At 40.1% G+C, this 22,057-nt stretch overlaps 1 protein-coding gene across 3 annotated transcripts; it reads right to left on the bottom strand.

Moving 5' to 3' along the window:
- Positions 1-33: 33 nt before the first annotated feature.
- ICAM2 (intercellular adhesion molecule 2) lies at positions 34-7,332 on the bottom strand. 3 transcript variants are annotated; one of them, XM_072645823.1, is made up of 4 exons: positions 7,141-7,332; positions 1,885-2,154; positions 1,030-1,350; positions 34-340 (listed from the first exon to the last, which is right to left on the bottom strand). In XM_072645823.1, the coding sequence occupies exons 1-4, from the start codon at positions 7,196-7,198 to the stop codon at positions 165-167; spliced, it is 825 nt and encodes a 274-aa protein (XP_072501924.1). In that variant the 5' UTR covers positions 7,199-7,332; the 3' UTR covers positions 34-164. The 3 variants fall into 3 exon arrangements, with proteins under 3 accessions (XP_072501924.1, XP_072501925.1, XP_072501926.1); XM_072645824.1 differs by having other exon boundaries at positions 1,885-2,151; positions 7,141-7,299; XM_072645825.1 differs by having other exon boundaries at positions 7,103-7,252.
- Between the last annotated feature and the right edge of the window lie 14,725 nt (positions 7,333-22,057).

The raw sequence follows: 22,057 nt of genomic DNA, 5'->3' as shown, positions 1-22,057 counted from the left end.
CTCACTCAAAAAAGTCAAGTGCAAGTCATGTCATTATTTCTCATGGCATGGTCTTCTTCAGCAACGAAGGATGAACACACACTCACTAAACTGTATAGAGTTTATAGATGACCCATGACAGCAAAGGCATCCCCCACTCCGTGGGTCCTTGCAGTCACTCTGCATCATGAGCATCTGGTCCTGTAGTTCCTCCAGGCAGCAAGTACCCCGTATCCCCCTGTTCGGTGTTGACGCCAGTGTTGTCCATAAGCAAAACATAGGCAGACTGAGATCACGAACACCAGCAGCAGCAGAATCGTCATGATGATGATGACAAGCATCTGGTTGTTCCCAGAGGGTTCTGGAAAGGGAAAGGGGCAGTGTGAGAGCACCATCCCCTCCTGGTTCAGCCTAGGCTGAGCAGAGCCATGGGTCCTCGAGGGTGCTGATTTCCCAGGACACCAACGGCTGGCTCATAGGGGGCTTGACTTTCACTCAGCTGGAGAAGTATTGGCACTTTGTTCTAGGTACCAGCAAGTATCCAAAGGCCTGTTAGGTATCAGATGCTACATTCTAGCTCTGAGCATCATGTCAAAGGGGCAGGCTTGTCAGGTTGTCCCCATAGGACCCTGTAGCCTGGATGATGGAGCTGGCTCAGACTGCATTTACCCCACCTACTCAGATGCAGCTTGGTTTCTGGCTTCCCAAAGACAGTTGGAACAGAACTCCCTGATTGGGAACATAAGGCCCTCACCTCCAGCTGCTCACAGTCCTTGGTCTCCCAGCTTCTAGGATAAGGTGGGTGAAGAGGTAGAGATCATGGGGACTTGTATGGGAGAAGAGGAAGCAGGAAGGGTGCTGAGAGAAAAAAGAACCCTGTGAGCAGGGCTGAGAGTGTCACAGGAGATTAGCTGCCCTTGCTGGCAAGGAATAGCCTCCTGACAAAAGCTGAGAGAAGGGGGCTTAAGGTGCTTCTCCTAAGGCTCCAAAGGAGGAAACAGGAAAAATAGATTCAGAACCAGTATCTCCTTGGAATCCTGCCTGACTCACCAAATATCTCAAGCATCTTGGGCTCCGAGATGGCAAAGAACAACTGCTCGATATGTGGCCTGAGGTCCAGCTCCGCGCGGCAAGAGAAATTACTCTTACTGTCTTCCCTTCGAGCTGTGACATTGAGAGTAAGCCAGGCATCCTGCAGAGCTGCAGACACAGTCACAAAGGTCTGGTGGTATAGCTTTTCGGTGCCCTGGAACAGAGTGAGCGTGAGCTTCTCCAGCGGGACCACATTAGCCACATGGCATGTCAAGGTGAAATTCTTACCCACAATCACCCAAGCAGGCTGCAGGCTCAATGTCACCTGCTCTGGTGGCCCTTAGGGGACAAAAAGAAGTAATTACCTTGTGAGTGGAAAACCTAAAAAAGGGACTGACAGCCTCTCTCCAAGGGTCACAAGGACAATAGAGGGAGCCCCCATCAGTGCTGCCTGTATGAAGCAGGTAGCTCTTGGCTTTACTTGTATGAAAGGGATTGGACTATTGGTTCATTCTATGGTATAAACAAGGAGGAAACTGTGCAGGGTGAAGAGTTTATTGTTTAGTTTCACTGTCTTAGAGGTGGTTTGGGCCTTGAAGTTTCAAGTGGATTGTATGAATTTGGATGGACGTATCTTTAGACAAGATTTAGAAATATAACAAACTGAAAAGGCTCAGTTTAAGTTCTCCATCCCATCATCTTTCCCACCCTATCCCCAACAATTAAACTACCCACGTATAAAATTCACTTGTTGTACAATTTGTATTTGTCATCTTGAATGGGTTAGAGAGGGATCCTGGACAGGGAATGGGGAGGGGAAAGCTAGTGCAGGTGGGCTGAGATTGGGGAAGGGGCCAAATCTTGTCCACTCACGGTATACGATGACGTTGACAGACTTCTTCTTTTGAATATTCGAGCAGATGAAGTAACAAAAGATGTTGGTATTCTGGGAGAAATTTGATAAGTGAAACACTTTCCAGTGAGTCCCTTCTTTCTGTAAGGTCGTATTTATGTTACGGGTCTCAATGCCTCCTTTACCAGGGTGTGTACAGTTGGTGCTACAGTTGATCTGCAGGTCCTTGCCAGTCTCAACCACAGGCCACTCTGGCCACATTTTCACCTCAAATAGTTCCTCTCCTGCTACTGGAAGAAGCAACAGCAAATACTGAATTTCAGGGGTATACCTGCATGCATGTGTGCTTGTGTGTATGTGTATACGAAGTTGAATGTATCCTTGCACTCTGCCAATTTGAGGACATTGGAGGGCATGGCTTAGGGAGATATATCATAGATATTCCAGATTAGGGTCAGAGCGATTTATTATTAAAGATAGCTAGCATATAGCACTCTTAAGGTTTGCAAAGCTATATGATGATAGAATTATCTCATTTGATCTTCATAACAACCCTGTGAGATAGGTATTACAAATATTATTAGTGCCATTTTACAGATAGGTAAATTAATACTAGAGAGATTAAGTAACTTGCACATGATTTCACAGATAGTGTGAAATTCAGAAATTAAACCTAGACCTCTCCTGGCTCTGGGTCCAGCATTTTCCCCACTTCATCACACATTGGCCTCTGCCCAGTGCCCTTCACAATCAGTCCCTTTTACTCCCATCACACAGTGCCTCATTACCTTTCTTTCTTGGCCAATCAACAGATGAGGCTGCCAAAGCCCAGAAAGGTGATGTCTTACCCAAAGTCACATAAGGAGTAAGTAGCAAAACCAGGATTTGAAGTTAAATCCTCTTGACTCCTAAGATCCCTACTTAAAAAAATTTTTTTTCTTTAACTATATTACCCTGTTTCCTTATCTTCTTAATTGATCTCGGCTCTAACCTTCCTTTTCACATCTATGCTCCATATTTCTGCCAGATTAATCTTAAAACACAACTAGAATCATGTTGTCCCCCATTCAATGAAGTCTGAGCCCTCTGGTTTGGTATCAAAGCTTCTCTACAATATTGCTCTAAACTACCTTCACTATTTTATCTCCAATTACTCTCCTGAATGTACCTACCAAATGCTATAGCCAAACTAGACTATTCTCTGTCCCAACCTCCTCTTCTATGATCAAGAGCTAAACCTTTTTGGAATGCCCTCTATCAAAATCTTCCCCCTTCCCCTGCAAGATCCAGTTCTGGTTCTTCCTCCTTCATGATGCCTTCCCTGATAGACTCTCTCTCTCTCTCTCTCTCTCTCTCTCTCTCTCTCTCTCTCTCTCTCTCTCTCTCTCTCTCTCTACACACACACACACACACACACACACACACACACACACACACACACACACACACACACACACAGACTATAATCACTAATAGGACACATAACTTCTCCTGGGACTTGAATTGTGCTGTCACTCAGTGTTCACCCGCTCACCAGACAAAACCTCCCTTTCCCTAGAAGCACAATCAAATACAGTTTTTTTTAGAAACCTCTGCTGAACAGCCCCTCCCTCCTTCTGTGCCAGTGGAATGAAGACTTACTCTCATCTTTGTATTTGAGAAGCATCTCTTAGTTATACAAACTTTCTTGGAAGTTATCTGAACCATGTGGGGAGGGGGAATAGTAGAAGGAAACCTGTCAAATGTCACCTAAACCATTTCCTTGAGAACTTTCAAAGGGAAGGGTGAGGCACAGAGAGGTGGTGAAGAGAAACTTCACCCATAAAACCCATAAAACCGAAAGGAATTGGAGACTAGATTGAGACACAAAATTCAGCAATATATTGTTTAAAAGAAATATACTTAAAAACTAATCATACAGAGTTAAAATAATGGGCTATGGTGGAATTTATCATGCTTCAGGTGAACTAAAAAAACACCAAGGGTAGCATTCATGATCTCAGACAAAGCCACAGTTAAAACAGACATGGTTACAGGAAAGAATTTATGTTACACTTAAAAGCACCATAGACAATGATATATCTATATTTAATAAATATACCAAATTGCATAGCATCTAAGTACTTAAAGGAAAAATTAATTGAACTAGAGAAATAGACATCAAGACTATAATAGTTGAGAACCTTAATATATCCCCTTCAAAACTTGATAAGCAGGAAAGAGGGAAAGAACCATAAAGGTAAAGGCCTTTTGAAAAACTAAATATGATTGATTTCTGGCAGCTTTTGAATAGAATAAGAAAGACATAAATACTATATATATATATTTATATACATAACTGTGTATGGCACCTTTACAAAAATTTACTGTACCAGAATATACAAACTTCATAAACAAATACAGAAAAGCAGAAATATTAGATAGATTCTTTATTGACCACAATGTAATAAAATTATAATTAGCCAAGAGCCCTTGAAGAAAAGAGTCAAACCTAAATGGAATTTTATTTAATTGTAAGCAATTGATGGGTCAAAAAATAAACCATAGAAACAATAATTTCATCAAAGAAAATGACAATGAAACAAAATACTAAAACTGTTGAAAATGTAGTCAAAGCAGCCCTGAGGAGGAAAGTTATTTCACTAAGTTTTCATCAATAAAAGAGAGAAGAGATAAAAGAATGAGATCTGCAGCTAAAAAAAAAGACAGAAAAGCAACAAATTTAAAAAGTCATGAAAATAGAAACTGAAAATTAGGCATTAACAAAATCAATAATGAACTATAGAACTGATAAAATTAGGAACTGGCTCTTGGGGGGGAAAACCCTAAAAAATGGAAAAGGTTTTAGCTAAACGAATTTTTTAAAGGGAGAAGAAAATTAATTTGCCAACATAAAAAGTGAATGAGGAAAATTCACAACAAATGGAGAGAAAACATTTTTGCCAAAGTATGTGCCAACAAAAATGATAAATGAAATGGATATATATTTATAAAAATACAAAATACCCAAACTAACAGTGCAAGACATAATTTAAGTTCAATATCCAAAGAAAAAGAAAGAAAGAAAGAGAGAGAGAGAGAGAAAGAAAGAAAGAAAGAAAGAAAGGAAAGAAAGAAAGAAAGAAAGAAAGAAAGAAAGAAAGAAAGAAAGAAAGAAAGAAAAGAAAGAAAGAAAGAAAGAAAGAAAGAAAGAAAGAAAGAAAGAAAGAAAGAAAGGAAGGAAGGAAGGAAGAAAGAAAGAAAGAAAGAAAGAAAGAAAGAAAGAAAGAAAGAAAGAAAGAAAGAAAGAAAGAAAGAAAGAAAAGAAAGAAAGGAAAATCAAATGAGATAAACTCAAGAGCTCAGGTTTGGATAGATTTACAAGTATATTCTATCAAACAGTCAAAGAATAATTCTTTCCAATACCATGTAACCCATTTGCAAAAATATAAAAGATATCTTACCAACATCTTTTTATAGTACAAGCATAGTTTTGATGACCAAACCAGGTAGAGATAAATCAGAATGGGCATGGGAACTACAGACCAATGTTCCTAATGAATATTGGTGAAAAATTAAATTATTATCAAAGGGACTACAACAATATAATAAAAAGATTATATACCAAGACTAGTTTGGATTTATACCACAAATACAAGACTGGTTTAATATTAGGAATACTATAAATAATAGACTTGATAATAAACCAGAAACCACATATAACAGTGCAGAAAAGAAGTTTTGACAAAATACAATATCCATTTCTGCTTTAAAAAACAATATGAAGAATAAAAATAAATGGACCTTTCCTTAATATGACAATAACATTTATCTAAAACTGCTTTACATATAATGGGAATATGTTAGACACCTTTCTAATAAAATCAAGCATAAATCAAGAATATTCATATCACTATTACTATTTGATATAGTTCTAGAAATTCCTGCTATGGCACTAAGACAAGAAAAAAAAAAAACAACCCTGAAGGAATAGGCATAGGCAAAGGGAAACCAAAAGGGGACCTTAAATTATTGTTGTTTTGATAATGATGAGCTACTATCCTAGAATACCTTAGGGATTCAACTAAAATTTAATTGAAACAGTAACTTCAATAAAGTAGCAATATATAAAATAAAACCTTTTAAAAAGCCTATCTTTCTGTACATTACCAACAAAACCCAGTAGGAAGAGCTAAAAGGAGAAATTCCATTCAAAATAGCTATAGAATATATGTATATATATATATATATATATATACACATATGTATACACACACACACATATATTGCATACCAAGACACGCTGAAGAATTATCTAATTACAACTACAAAATTTTCTTTACAAAAATAAACAGACCTAAATAATTGTTATTTAGCTTTCCCACCTAATCCCTCCCAGGACCAAGATTTCCTCACAGCTGCTGACATCCCCAGGTCTATTAGGAGAACAGCAGTGATTTTTCCTTACTAGGAACCTCTCATCCACTCCCCACTGTACTTCCCACTTTCTCCTCTGAAAAGGCAATAGGTTTTCGTCTATTTTGAAATTAATTCATGTTACTGGAGAGTTGTTCAGAACAGAGAAAATCATGAGAATACAGGGATAGAGACATCAGTTGCTCTTTGGTAGAAATCTGGCAGATTTTGGGTGCCTGGGATAGAGACCCCAGATCCAACATAGAACCATTTTTGAAGTGTAGTCATGAGGCTACGTCTCTTTACAGCATCTCGTGGAGCTTTCTCAGACTTCTGAGCCTTATGTTGTCTACTCATTGGGCCCTGCCTGTGTGGACCACACTTGCCATAACAGCAATGGAGGAAGGGACGGAACATTTATTAAATGCTTACTGGGTGCCAGACACTGTACTAAGCATTTTACATGCATCTCATGCTGTCTTACCCAGAATGTGAATCACTGAAAACTGATCCCCCTAATCCCACCAAAAAATGGGGAACAGGCCCTCAAGGATCAGGCAAGGATGGGTCTTAACGCAAGGAGCAGGGAACTAAATTGAATTGGGAGCTAGGACACACTTGGCCCAGGAGTATCATTCCAGCCTTCTCAATACATTTCCATTCAGATGGGCAGCTTTTACTTTGGAGTCCATTAATCCCCAGGATATTAAAAGCTCCACGATCTAGAAAAAGAGAGGCAAGTATCTCCCCCTAACATCCAGAAAAACTAAGCCGTGTTAACTACCCAAGCCTTGCCAGCCCCTCCTTCTGACAGCATCTTTCTCTTTTCCAAAAAGTACTTACAGTTAAGGCCAAAAGAAATTTTTCACCATTTTCCTCACCTGGAGAGGAGAGCAGGGTCAAGAAAGCCATGAGGACCCAGGTACTGAAATGCGACATTTCCACCCCGACAGACTAGTGTGGGGTAGCTGAGAGCCAGCCAAGACAGAGAAAGAGAAACAACTTTGAGAAGATCTGGTTTGAATGCGTGACCGGGAGGTGTGCCCTGCAGTCCAGGATACGCAGCATGCTCTAAGACCCAATGACAGAATTTCCTCCAATTGTGTAGGCATTTGGGGGGAATCCCTCCCACCGAAAGAAACCAAAGGAAGCAGAACGGTAAGAGTAGATAAGATTACTTTGGTAGAAAGAACGTTACAAAGCTCACTTCCTGTTCCCAGAGTAGGGCCAGATTCCAAGAAAACAAAACCCAGAAATCATCACTTGACTACTACTGAGAGTCTGAGGCGTATGTATGTCTTGAACTCAAGAGTTGTCAGCTGCCGTAAGGCTAGCTAAAGACAATTAGGTATCTGAACTATAACCAGCACCATAGTGAGTTCCTTGCACTGGGGAGCCTCCAGAATGTCTAAGAAGGGGTGAACTGGCCCAGGTCAAAGATCCATGACATGAGCAGTAGTAGCAAGTGGCCACTGACCTTCCAGCCTGAGTGGGATAGGGAGAACCACTCTCCCAAAAAAAAAAAAAAAACTAAAGAAATTACCAAAGAAAAGATTTTGGAGAAAATAGTTTGAATTGATGCAGAGCAAAGTAAGCAGAATCCAAACTCTTTATCCAAGGTGAGCAACATTGTAAAGAAAAATGGATTTGAAAGGCTTAAGAACTCTGATGGATGGAATGATCAACCACGTCTTCTGCGACCCTGTGATGAAACATGTCACACGTCTTCTGAGGAAGAAGTGATGGAAGCAGAGTATGGAAAGAGGCATATATTTCGGGGCATGGCTATTGTGTGGGCATGTTTTGCTTGACTATGCCTATTTATTAGTAGGGTTTTCCTCCCCCTTCTCTTGATGGTGTACCCTGTTAGGGACAACTAGGTATCAAGGCAGATAGAGCACCAGGCCTGGGAGTCAGGAAGACTAATCTTCCTGAGTTCAAATCTAGCTTCAGGCACTTATTAGCTGTGTGACTGTGGACAAGTCACACCATTCTGTTTGCCTCAGTTTCCTCATCTGTAAAATGAACTAGAGGAGGAAATGGCAAACCACTCCAGTATCTTTGCCAAGCAAACCCCTAATGGGGTCACAAAGAGTTGGATACAACTGAAAACGACTGAACAAGAAATACTCCCTTACATCTGTTTTTAGTTTTGGGAGAGAGGGAGGAGAGGTTAGTAATAGTGATGATGGAATCCTAATAATCCTGCCCCAGCCCCAACATTCTAACTTCCTTATGGGACCCACTGAACAGCAGGCATGTCCTCATTTAACCACACAGTCTGGCTTTAACCACACCTCAGGCCCCCAGACTCAATACAGCCACTACCCCTAGCTAGCCACTGCCCCCAGATCCAATTCACATATTTGAACAGGTGTGTCCTTGTACTCAACCACAATCATATCCTTCACCACATTACCTAACTATCCACCTTGACCAGACAAGACCACAATTGCTAGCCAGTCGGTAAGCAGCACAAACCAGGATGTTGGACCACCAAACCATAACAGGGACCCCTTCCCCATTACCTAATCCCTTGACAAACCTCTCCTGCTTTTTTAATATTCATAATTTCTGTTATGTAATCAGCTTCATTACACTTACAATTTGCCTGTGCTGTCTTACTATGTTGCTGGATCCTCTTGGAACCTAATGCATTTCTGAGGGGCATCAATCCTCAATAAATGCCTGTTAGACTAGATTAGAGGTGGTCTGACTGAATTCTTTGAGATGGTGCCACTACAACACATCCTAAAACCATAATAGTGATGTAAAAAAAAAAGGCTATTGAAATATTTTTTTAAATCCACAGAAGAGAACAGAATGAAATTTAGAGGGATCATAGAGAAGCAAGACAGTTGGGAAAATTTTGTGTGGAATTTATTATATATTTTTTGAAAGTCAAGTGATATGAAATGAAGACTTTTTGGTTTCATATACAATCTTTTTTTTGTGTTTTACTTTGCATGTGGAAATGCTTGGATATTTTGTAAGTTCAGAATAAAAATTAAAAAACAGAAACAGAAAGGGCATTGGACTAGGAAGTTGGGGTTTTGCTATTTTCCACTCATGCCATCAGAGGCTAGTCACTTGCACTTTCCGGTTCTCAGCTTCCTACAAAATACTTTCTGTTTTGTGGAAGGGCTGAGGCTGGCCTGCTCTCATTCTCCTCCCAGCCCTGTCCCTGGCTTCCTCTGGATATGCCCTCTGGATAGAACTTTTTCAGGGCTTCCCACCAAGTCTACACACTATGAAACATCCCTCCACAAGCCTCCCCCTCCCCACCTCTTCTTCCACTGGTGAATTCCTCATGAAACCTTCATTGTGTGGAGGGGCCAAGGCTAGCCAGTTTTCATTCTCCTCCTAGCCCTGCTCCTGACTTCCTCAGGGCTTCAGAAATAGGCCCCTTCTCCAACTACCCACTTCACCCTTTTGAGCTTCTTTTTGTAGTCTTCTCTGATTAGAATGTGAGTTCCTTGAGGGCAAGGACCACCTTTTTGTTGTCCTGTATTTGTACCTGTAGCACATAGCACAGTGCTTGACATATAGAAAGTGCTTAATAAATCGCTGTTTCCTCCCTTCTGCCTCCCTTCCTTCCTACAGTTAGCAGGATTTTTACTGAGCTAGTCTCTAACCTGAGAATGCTTCTGAGCTGCACAAAGCAGGCCTAGAGACCAGAGTGCCAGTAATCAAGTAGTTTATTTAATCATTTTCAGAGTGAGGTATATTCTCATAGTTGAAGTAACAGCACAGGTCATATACTTAAATCACAAGTGGGGAACCAGGTGGGACAGTGGCCTATAAACAACCATTTAATGGCTTTCTATGAGAAACTCCTAAGTTCCACAATACAACAATTCTAGAATCAAGTCTTTGGGGGTTATGACCACTTCCCCGAGAGTACAGAACCAGAGTCCTGTGATAGGAACAGGTTCTACAATCTTTGATTCACTTCACTTAAGGTCCAGTAACTGTGAGCATTGTCAGAGTTTGGATTGATCAGTTCAAGCTGAATGGTAAGCTCTGACTTCCAAGCCAGAGAGGCAGCTCTTGAGAACTAAATTATTAGTATATTCATTACACACATAATATCAATTAATACATAAATTCCCTTCTCACTACAATGAGGAATGAGGGAGCTGGACCAGATGGTTTCTAAGATCTCTTCTTTCTTTTACAGTCCCAAGTTTTATGATCCTAAAAAAAGAACAGAACTCTTTTCAAACTACAGGAAATGGGGGAGATAGCATGGGTGTGTGAATGTTGGGGAACGGGGGGTTCATGATACCAATAATTACTAACATTTCTCTAGTGCTTACTATGTGCCAGGTACTGGTGCTTATGGTAATCCTGGGAGTTAGGCACCATTATTATACCTATTTTGTAGATGGGGAAATTGAGAGTGATAGAGGTTAAAGGACTTATGCAGGGTCCCACAGCTAGTAAGTATCTGAGGCTGGATTTGAACTCAGGTTCTCCTGACTCTAGGCCTGACCCTCTATCCACTATGTCACCTTGCTGTCACATGATTAAAGGAAAGCAGTTTGTATATCACAAAGCATTCAGTAAAGATGAGTTATTGCTGTTATTATTGTTATATTTTTTTATAAATAAGAAACCAGGGGGTGAGTCAGGTAGGAAGTAACATACTCACAGAACGTCAGGAAACTTAAAGGAAGATCCCTACATTTGGGCAGATGTTCTGTGGAGAACTAATAGGAAGACATGACCAAGAATAGTGAATGTAGATGGGCCCTAATCTACTTCAGTGGAAGTACTTACATGTCATTATTTCTCTGATGGCGTGGTCTTCTTTGGCAATGAAGGACAAACACACACATACGTGTGTGAGATCATGGATGCTTTGAAGACTTTGAAAAAGAACCTAGAGGAAGAACCAGAGGCCTTGTGCTCTTTTTATAAATAATCAGGAAAACCAAACAAATAAACATAGAGTGGATGACTTCCCATATGTTGGGTGGAGGGAGGACATGGAGAAGAATCATACAGGATGCCAGGGCAAGGACAGCTATAATCTGGGACCACCCACACTGATGAGATCATGAACTGATTGACATGACATGGGCTAGGGACCTTCTCAACCTTGGCCCCTAAAAGCTACATCCATCTTTGTGGCACTCTCCCAGGTAGCATCTATTCAAATCCTCAGCTTATTAGCCCCAATCAGATGTGCCTTTTTAGCAAAACAAGTGAAATGATTCAGGAATTTGAAGCAACTGAAACAATAACATGGTTGTATTCAATCAAACAACAAATGCTCTTGGTAACCAGGTCTGGGTCCTCTCAGAATCCTAGGGGAGATTTCAAGGCAACTTCCTATTCTATCCCTTCCCACAAACTCTCCACCCTATCCCTGCCACCCCCCTTCCCATGCCCCCAACATAATGGGACAAAGGACACTGCCAGTTTAACTCATAAAGCTGGTGCTGGATGCTACAGTCTAATCAGCTCTCCTTTACTCTCATCCTGGCAATGGAACCCTGCTCTTCTTGGATACTGATGTCTCTGGCCATGGTCCTCAGACACCCTCAGAATTCAGACAGGATACTGCGATTTAGGAATGGTCTACTAGTATAACCATCCATCATTGTAATGTTAGGCTTATGGTCTGATGAGTCTTTTAAAAGGCCTAAACTCTTAGTAATTCTGTCTTTAAGACATGTAGTTATGAAACAGATGAATGGCTCGTGATCATGATGCCAGTTAGATCCAGAGAGTGAAAGGGAGGGGGATGGGGAGAGCTAGAGAGAGCCAGAGAGAGAAAGACAGAGAGACAAGACAGATAGAGAAAGGGAAGGGAAAAGAGAGAGACAGACAGAGACAGAAACACACACACACAGAGCCAGAGAGAGAAAGACAGAGAGAGAGAGAGAGAGAGCAAGCTCTAACAATAAACTGGAGTTAGGATCTAGTGAGTTGGGATTCCAGTCCTGAGCTAGTAAAGGTCATTTTACACCTGGGTAGTTCCTGGAGCCAGCCTGTGCCCTTAAACCTCAAAGGGAAGAAAATTCAAAGGACAGAATCAACCACAGGTGTTTACAAGAGAGAAAATTTGATCATCAAATCCCAGAAGTCTATGCAAGTTTAGGAATTTTTTACCTCCTTTAGAGGGGAACAGCTAGGTGGCACAATGGCTAGAGTGTTGGACCCAGGAAGAATTGAGTTCAAATCTGGCTTCAGGCACTTACTAAGCTGTGTGACTCTGGACAAGTCACGTGACCTTGTTTACCTCAACTTCCTCAGGTGTAAAATTAACTGGAGATGGAAATGGCAAACCACTCCAGTATCTTCACCAAAAACACTTCAAATGGGGTCAGACATGACTGAGCAACAAAACAAACCCCCCTTTAAAGAAGGGGTCACCCTAGGTTCAGCTTCTGCCTTTCTCTCCACATGACCATTGCTCCTTTCTCTGCCCCATTCTCATCATTTCACTGTCTTAGTTACCATCTGCCCTCATCTCCCAAAGCAATCTCCCTTCAAAGCTCTCATTTTGTTCCTTTTTTTCTTCCCTTTTTTTCTTCCCATGACTCTACTCTGATGACTAATCTAAGCAGCACTGGAGAAGTAATTTAGAGCAGGTCAAAGAAAAGGAAAGTCAGAGTAAGTGACATGACGGTCCCTTTAAAGAGTTCAGTACCTGGGCAACTGAATAGGGGGAGAGCAAAGACCCAAACCCAGACCTTGCCTTTCCTCCATATGAGAAAGCTCACATTAAATTTCCTAATGTGAAGAAGAAGGCAGTTAACAGAAGGAGCCGTTGGGACCCCAGGTCTACAGCACAAGGGACAGTAACTTCTTTGTTACCCAACCTCACCATGGGCCAAGGTCATCTGGAACAAAGTAGTTAAGACTGATGTCCTTCCCTTTTTTGTGTGTAGTGGACCCCGTTTGATGAAGCCCACAGATGTATTTCAGAAAAATGTTTTTAAATACAGAAGATAAAACATATAGGATTACCGTAGAAGAAACCAATTATATTGAAATAGCTATCAAAAGTTTTTTTTTAAAAATAGATTTGTGATATTTGTCTGGCTATAGATCTTAAATAAGAATATCAATTTTTTCACTGGTGATAATTTTATTTTTTTGTTTTCCTAATTTTCTTTCTTTTTTCCTCAATTACATGTAAACAAAAATCTTTAACATTTGTTTTTTATTTTTAAGTTCCAAATTCTGTCTCTCCCTCCCTCCCTCCCCTCCACCCCCCTTTGGTAAGCAATCTGATATAGGTTATCCATATGCGACCATGTAAAATATTTCCATATTAATCATTTTGAATCATCATAATTATTGAGACATTTTTCCTTTCCACACCCCCCACCCCCAAATAAGGTACCTCTCAACCACTCCACTCAATGATCCCCAAGCCCTTTCTAGGAAGGGATTGTCTGAACCATTCCAAAGGAAAGGAGGCCTGTCACTTGAGGAAGATCTGATCTATTTTCTCAGGATGTATGGAGACCACTGAGGGTGCAAGGGTCTTGAACCAGTCACTCTAGAGGATGTAAGCAAGGGCCAGAGAAGGACAACGAGGAATATATTTTAAAGTAGTCTGTTCCTTATACGAACTGATGCTGAGTGATGTGAACAGAACCAGGAGAACATTGTACACAATTGCAGCCACATTGTAAGATGACTGACTTTGATAGACTTGGCTCTTCTCCGCAATGCAAGGTTCTAAGACAGCTCCAAAAGACTCATGATGGAAAATGCCATCCACATCGAGAGAAAGAAGTGAGTGCAGATCGAAATCTCTCTTTTGTTTTGTTTCTTCTTTCTCATGGTTCATCCCATTGGTTCAAATTCTTCTTTACAACATGATTAAGTTTAGTCATGTTTGTACTATAGTTTTATATATATAGTTACATAGCCATAGTTAGTTTATATGTTTAATATGAATGTATATGTAGAGCCTGTATCAAATTGCATACCATCTTTGGGAGGTGGGGAGGAGAGGGAGGCACAGAGAAAATTTAAAACTCAAAAGCTTATGGAACTGAATGTTAAAAAGTAAAAATAAATAAATTTTAAAAAATAAAGCAGTTTATCCTTACCAGGTAAGTCTTCCTGTATTGTGGATCACAGAAATAGCTACAATGGAGAACCTTCCCCTTTCCTAGGATGGTGTTGATTTGTAGAGGACACAGCTTGTAGGAGATGGGAAACCCAACTACTGTAATCATGGACATGATAATGAAGCTCTTATTTCAAAAACCAATTCCATCCTTCAGAAATGCTAGCTGCCTGAAGATGATAGGGGAGGTGGATATGCTGGTGACAATAGGCTTAATCTTTGACTTCCTTCATAGGGAAGTGGGTGCCATGCCTCCTTCCAACATCCGCACTGGGCTAATTTTCACTGATAAATGTATTTGTCAAATTTCACCAACTGGTCTCTCCATACCAAAAAAGACCCATAACTAAAGTCTCCCACTACTCACGTGGGACTCCACCCGGAAGGCAGGATGTAATTGTCCCCAACTCAGGCTGGTCACAGGAAGTGGCAGACCTTGGGGCATAGATCCAGCCTACCAAACTCATCTCTGTTGGGAATTTTACCCCCTCTCTTGTGGACTACAATGGGGGAACCAGCCACAACAGGGACTCATCCTTATGGAAACAGGTACACATAAATCTCCATGTTAGTTACTTAAAAAGAGACAAAGGATGGTCCTTATCCAGGGCCTCTAGCTTATTTAATTAGCTTTGCAAAAGTCATTCTTCTATAAACTCCTCAAGTGTCAATGGAATTCTCATGCAGAGAAGATCTCTGACTTGGCTGCCTTTGACTCATGGCCTCAACAACCTTTGTCCCAATGAGTCATCTGGTTGCTGCTTAAACTTCCCGAAACCCCCAAGTTCCATTGTGATGAAAGCCTGCCCATCCTCCTTTTTTCCTGTTGAGTAAATCATGCTTTAGAGTCTAGGGGGTAGTAATAGAAGGCCAGGATTCTCTTACCTTTAATGAGTGTTCTCAATTCTCATCCTCATTCCTGTTCCCTTTATCTCAGCAGAAATAAACACATGTTCCTGCAAAACTTAGAGCAAAGACCATGTTTCCCACAAAGAGGCCTTCAATTTTACCCATTTTTACTTGCAATTCTTCCTAAGTCTCTCAGTTACATTTCTGCCTTTAGAACATGGTCCTTAAAAATCGAGACATCAGTCTTTAGTTGCTGAGTGTGCTGGGTCAGTTTGCTTTTATTTTCCTTAACTGGCAATCTAGTTTTTTAAAAACTAAAATCTTGAGATATTCCCACTTATATTATCTTTATCCTTCATGTTAACTTCCTTTAGTATCCACTGGGCTAACCTCTTTCTGTCTCAGTGAGAGGACTTTCCAAACACCACCGAAAGAAAGGGCCTATCACAGGTTACCAAGCTACTACAATTCAGCCATCCAATCACCCCATTCTCTCTAGCTGTGTCACCCTTCCCTTATTTTAACCCTGCTGTGATTCATGATGCCATTTTGGTTCAATCCTCAATACAATTAGTATAATGTAACAAGGGAATAAGAACATTTGGAAAGCTTTGACATAGGTGTAACACAAGCTGTAATAGTCTCTCCCACATGGCAAAGAATTCAACATCGAGAGATGTTCATCCACTGGGGAATGACTGAACAAGTTGTATATGGTTGTGATGGAATATTATTGTGCTATAAGTAGTAATGAGTAGGATGCTCTCAGAAAAACCTGGAAAGACTTACATGAACTGATGTAAAGCGAAATGAGCAGAACCAGAAAACACTGTATACAGTAACAGCAATACTATGTGATGATCAACTGTGACTAACTTCGCTATTTTCGGCAATACAACGTTCCAAGACAGTTTTGAAGGTCTTACAATGAAAAATGCTGTTCCTCTCCAGAAAAAGAACTATGGAGTCTGAATGCAAATTGAAGCATACTTTTTCTTTATTTTTCTTGGGTTTTTTTTTGCCTGTGTTTTCTTTCACAGCATGACTTTCATAGAAACATGTTTTGCATAACTGCACATGTATAACATATAGAATTACTTGCCTTCTCAGTGGAAGAGGGAGGGGAGAGAGAGGATTTGGAACTCAAAATTTGAAAAAAAAGAATGTTAAACTTGTTTTTACATGTAATTGGGGGAAAATAAAGTTAAATAAAAAGTAGAGAGAAAAAAAGAAAAAAATAGTCTCTCTTACAGAGACATTATTAGTTACTGGGCAAAGGAGAGAGGCTATTTTCAAATGATATAAACCTAGTGCTGAATTCAGAATTCAGAAAGCTCTAGAAATAAAATCATGAGCTGGTTAGGAAAGCAAGTTACTAAGGGAGTATAGTGCAATTATTTTTCCTTTCACTTTTCAGGGTTTTGGCTGCATCCATTTGCCTCACTGACCTTTGAAGAGCAAGCCACATCCTGCAAAGGGATGAGGAATGATTTCCTTGGAAAACGAAAGTCATGTTCCAAAACAGGGTATCAGACCACAGGAAGGGAGAGGGGAAATGTTGTATGAGCATGCTCAAGAGGCATGCTGACTTCAGTGGGTGACTGATCACTAACCCTGTCTAGCTCCTCAGTGCCACCTACAGCCTATGCCTTAATTTTTTTCCTTGTCTTCCCATAGCAGGCATATCTAGAACGATACCAAATAATAGCCTAACGTAATGAAATTACAAAAAAAATCCTTTCTTTACCACAGATATAGATACTGCCTCTGTTTATCCATTATAAATCATGCTAGTTCTTGGTTTTAAATAAATATGGTTAATCATATTAAGGAAAGATTCATTACTTCTCATGCTTTTTAGAATTTTAAATGCTATGGATAAGTTCATGTACCTTGACAGTTCACTTTCCAAGGATGTGCATTACCAGAGCCAGTTCAGTGTTTAGGAGGCTCTGAAGAAAAATGTGGGGGAGAGGTATTAGACTGACTACCAAACTGAAGGTTTACACAGCTGTTGTGCTGAACTCAACTTTGTATGCCTGTGAAACATGGACAGTATACCAATGCCATGCTATGCCAAGAAATTGAATTGCTTCCATTTGAATTGTCTTGGGAAGACTCTGAAGGTCACCCGGCACGATAAGATACCAGATACTGAGGTCTTTTCTCCAACTAAACTGCCAAGCATTCAAACTCTACTGCAGAGAGTGAAAATCCAATGGGCTGGCCATACTGTTTGAATGCTAAACATATGTTTGCCTAAAAGAAAAATTCCCTATGGAGAATTGACTCAAGGCAGGTGTTCACATGGTGGTCAGAAAAAGTGATACAAGACCATCTCAAGGTCTCTCTGAAGAACTTTGAAATTGATTGTGTGACATGGGAGACACTGGTACAGGACTACTCTGCATGGCATGCCCTCATCAGAGAAGGTGCTCTATGAACAAACAATTGTAGTAGCTCAAAAGAAACGTGAGATGCACAAATTTAGAGCCATCTCCACTCAAAATGTTCATGTGGACTATTTATGCCCAACCTGTGGTAGAGCCTTCTAAGCTCACATTGGTCTGATCAGCCATGGTTGGACACACCATACCCTGACTCCAACATACTGAAGTCATTTTGGTCCTCTTCATGTGTGAAGGACAACAACCAGCAACCAGTGATTTGGAAAAATAAATGAGTACTGTGATTTGTCAAATGGTTTTTTGGTGGCATCTTTTAATGTAATTTTATGCTTTTTATTGTTTTGGTATTAATATAGTCTATCATTCTTACAATTTTTCTAATGTTGAGCCATCCCTTAAATTATCGCATAAATCAAAGCTGGTTATAGTGAATAATCTTTTTTAACATATTATGTAGTGTTTTCACTAATATTTTATTCAATTTTTTTTGCAACAATATTCATTAGTAATATGGGTATGTAGTTTTCATTCGCTTCTTCTCTTTCCCTGGTTTGTATATCAGGACCATATTTATTTCATAAAAGGCATTTAGTAAAATGTGTTCTATTTCTATTTTTGAAAATAATTTACTTGGCATCTGAACTAGGGCAGCTAGGTGGTACAGTAGATACAGGATTGGACCTAGAGTCAGGAAGACTCGTCCTCATGAGTTCAAATCTGGCCTTACCAGATTATGTGACCCTGGGCAACTCATTTAACCCTGTTTGCCTCAGTTTTTTTTCTGTAAAATGAGCTGCAGAAGGAAATGGCAAACCACTCTCTAGTATCTGTGCCATGAAAATCGCAAATGGGGTCATGAAGAGTTGGATATGACTGAAACAAGTGAACAACAACAATTTAGAAACTGCTTGTGTTTTGACTGTTTGATGGAGCTCACTTAGTCAGGACCTGGATTTTTTTTCTTTTAGGAATTTCTTTATAACTTGTTCAATTTATGTTTCTGAGGTTAGGTTCTTTAATAAATTTTCTGTTTCTTAGGATCATAGCTCTAGAACTAAAAGTGACCCCATAAGACCGTCTAGTTCAAACCTTTTATTTTACAGATGAGGAAACTGAGGCCCAGGGAGGTTAAATGACTTATCCAGTGTCACCCAGTAAGTGACAAAGATACAGCTTGAACCTGCACCCTCTGACTCCAGGGTTAGCACTCTTGTCATTGTACCAACCTGCTTCTCACTTGTTCTATTTATATTTTTTGTAAATATTAATTCATTTAAGTCTACAATTTGCTGATATGTGATTGAGTATAATAGTGCATAACATTTATTTTCCTCCTCAGTTATTTCCTCATTTCCCACCCAGTTACATTCATTTTGAACTTCTTTGCCTTCTCCTCCATGTCCTTGTGCCCCGTCCCCCTCCAGCTTTCTTTTATGCGTTGTCTTCTATTAAATTATAAGCTCCTTGAGGGTAGGCAGTGTCTTTCTTTTTTCATATTTGTATCCCCGGTGCTTAGCACAGATATCATTTTATAGACTATTGACTATTTCCTCTCATCTGCTGTGAATTCCTTTTTTAAAATTTGATTTTGATCATTTAACTTTCCTTTTCTTCCCTTTTACCTCCCTCACTTTCTCTGTATATATTTGTGTAACTAATCTGTTCCACTGATCAACATCTCTTTTTCAATCAATTCCAATGCTTACTACTTTGTAGTATAGTTTGAGATCTGATGTTACTAAGCTTCCCACCCCTCCCACTTTCTTTCATTATTTCCGTGAAGATTCGTGCTGCCCCGTATGAATTTTGTTATTACTCTTTCTAGTTCTATAAAAAGGTTTTTGGTAGTTTGATTGGTATGCCGCTGACTAAGGTACTTTGTCATTATTACTGTGTTGGCTCAACCTACCCATGAGCAGTAAATATCTAACTATTTAGTCTGTATTTCTGAAAAGTGTTTTATAATTGTAATAATGTGGTTCTCAGGTGTATTTTGGGGGTCTTATAAAGTTCTTCGAGGGCACTGAGAGGAGAATCAATTTGTCCATGACCACACAACCAGCATGCATCAGAGACTGGACTTGAATCCAGGTATTCTTGACTCAAAGGCCAGCTCTCTATCCACTATATCATATTCCCTCTCATACCGGAAGAAGAAAAAAATCCAAAGAAATATTGAGGTGAAGAGAAGGGAAGCAGAGGAGCTCAGGTCAGAAGATCTCTGTATTAAGAAATTCAATAAACTCACATTAAACACTTTGCATAGCAAAAAAGACAGAGATAAAAAGTAACATACTTTCTGCACAATTAACAGTCTCCATGAAATAGATGAGACAATCCAAGAATAAAGGAGCAAGGAGAAGGCTAACGCCTTGAGAACAGAAAAAAATGAAGAGTTGTTGCAGGAATACCCTGGGGACCCCACTTTTGTTGCTGTATTATTTTAGTTGTATTGGATGCTTCGTGACCACATTTGGGGTTCTCTTGACAGAGATACTGGAGTGGTTTGCCATTTCCTTTTCCAGCCCATTTTACAGATGGGAAAAGTGAGGCAAACAGCTCTAAGTGACTTGCCCAGGGTCACACAGCTAGTAAGTATCTGAGGCCAGAATTAATTTCAGAAAGATAAGTCTTCCTCATGCCAGGTCTGGTACTTTTTAATAAGCCACCTGGATGCTCTTTGGGGGACCCAACAAGAGGAGTGAAACGATTATCAAGTACCATTAAAGTCCCAGTGGAGGTAAAGTGTGACCTCATCTGACTGGCTCCCTCTACTAGATCCTTCTTCCTTTCCTGTTCTAGCTTCGGCTGCTATTGTTTAACTTCTATTCCTAACCAAACCCTAGCCTAGTGTGATATGTCCAGCTAAATACACTTTCCTCCCTAGGTTGTCAGATCCAAATGATTAGTTAATAGGTTTAGCATTTGCAAAGCACTTACAGACATCAGAACACCTCTGTGGGGTAGGTGCTGCAGGTATTTTATGGAACCATCCACCAATCAAGATGTATTAGGTGCTTTCTATGGTGCCAGGCTCTGTGCTAAGTATTGGGGATCAAAGAACAAAGATAAAATAAAAAGGACAAAGCTACCCTCAGGAAGCTTACCTTCTAAAGGGGTGATGTACAGAGGAAACAACAGTACAAATATGAGTAGATCCATCCATCCTTCTATCCATCCATCTACATCTGCCTGGCAAATCTAGCTATCTTATTGGTGTCCCAAAAGTCTTAGTGAGGTTTTAAACTTTAATAGCACTAAGGTTTTAATTACCCTAAGATTTTGGGGACTCACTAGGACAAATATAACATATACACGCTCTCAAAATGAGAAGTTAGTTTTGATATAATGTTGCAAAAACATAAATTTGTTCCAATGTGATTGCTATATGAGGGCACATTTTAAGCATAACATGAATTCCAAGTTTGCTTCTGCTCAGTCTCTTCTGGGAGAAATAGTGAGAATGCAAAACAATGGTGCCACTTCACCATAACACACAAGCTGCAAGCCCTATAATGCCCATTTCCATAAGCAAAATTCAGGTTTTTCAAAGTAAAGTGCCATATTTATTGTACATCTCTTAGTTCAGTAGGAGCTGGGGGTGGTGGAGGGCTGGTCTCAACCATCCTTCCCTTCCATCGTGGCCTCTGACTTCCGGAGCTGCAGCCTGCCCAACTGGCAGACTTTGCCAGCCAGGCTAGTAGAATGAGAAGCAGGCTGAGCAGCTGACTAAAACTGGATAGAGCCCAAGACCACACACACTGCCACTATTTATTGTAGCTTTTATGTATTTCTTAACCATTTAACATGTATAAGACGGTGCTACCATTTTAAAGTTCATACACACATGCACGGATATATATATATGTGTGCGTGTATGTGTATATCAATATATCTATATATCTGAATGACATGGATGAAATTTGGGGGCATTGTGCCACTAACCTCGTTTTCCCCATAAGCCCTATGGTTTCTTTGTTGTGTGATTTTTGCATAGCTTGGTGCTTTTGGGGGAACACATCTGTCATGTTATAGCAGAACTGACTTACAAGGTAACTTGGGGAGGGAGGGCACTAGCAGCTTTGGGGGGAATCAGGAAATGCTTCATCTAGCCCAGTAGCGGCAAACTCAAATTCAAATGGGGCCAACAAACTGTACATAAGGATGGGCCACATATTGACTTAGAAATCCTTCTATTAATATTAACTGTTTTATTGATTTTTCCTTATTTTGTTAAATATTCCCCAATTACATTTTAACCTGATTTGGTCTGCACATGGGAGTGTTGTGGGCTGTGTGTTTGAAACCTCTGATCTAGAATACTCTACTTAAGCTGAATCTTGAAACCAGGGATTCTGAGAGGCAAACATGAGAAGGGAGTGATTTTCAGAAATGGGGGACAGCCAATGGAAAGGCACAGAGATGGGCAGCGAGGCGACATAG

The sequence above is a fragment of the Notamacropus eugenii genome, chromosome 2 (assembly GCF_028372415.1).
Source record: "Notamacropus eugenii isolate mMacEug1 chromosome 2, mMacEug1.pri_v2, whole genome shotgun sequence".
NCBI classification, from domain to species: Eukaryota; Metazoa; Chordata; class Mammalia; order Diprotodontia; family Macropodidae; genus Notamacropus; species Notamacropus eugenii.
This window is presented reverse-complemented; position numbering and strand designations above follow the sequence as displayed.

Bases quoted from the DNA above. Each gene is read 5' to 3' on its own strand.
- ICAM2 (XM_072645823.1), bottom strand. From the start codon at position 7,198: ATGTCGCATTTCAGTACCTGGGTCCTCATGGCTTTCTTGACCCTGCTC. The intron at 1,351-1,884 runs GTGAGTGGACAA...TTGTCCCCTAAG, and splicing joins TGTCAACGTCATCGTATACC to GGCCACCAGAGCAGGTGACA. The intron at 341-1,029 runs GTGAGTCAGGCA...TTCCCTTTCCAG, and splicing joins CAAGATGCTTGAGATATTTG to AACCCTCTGGGAACAACCAG.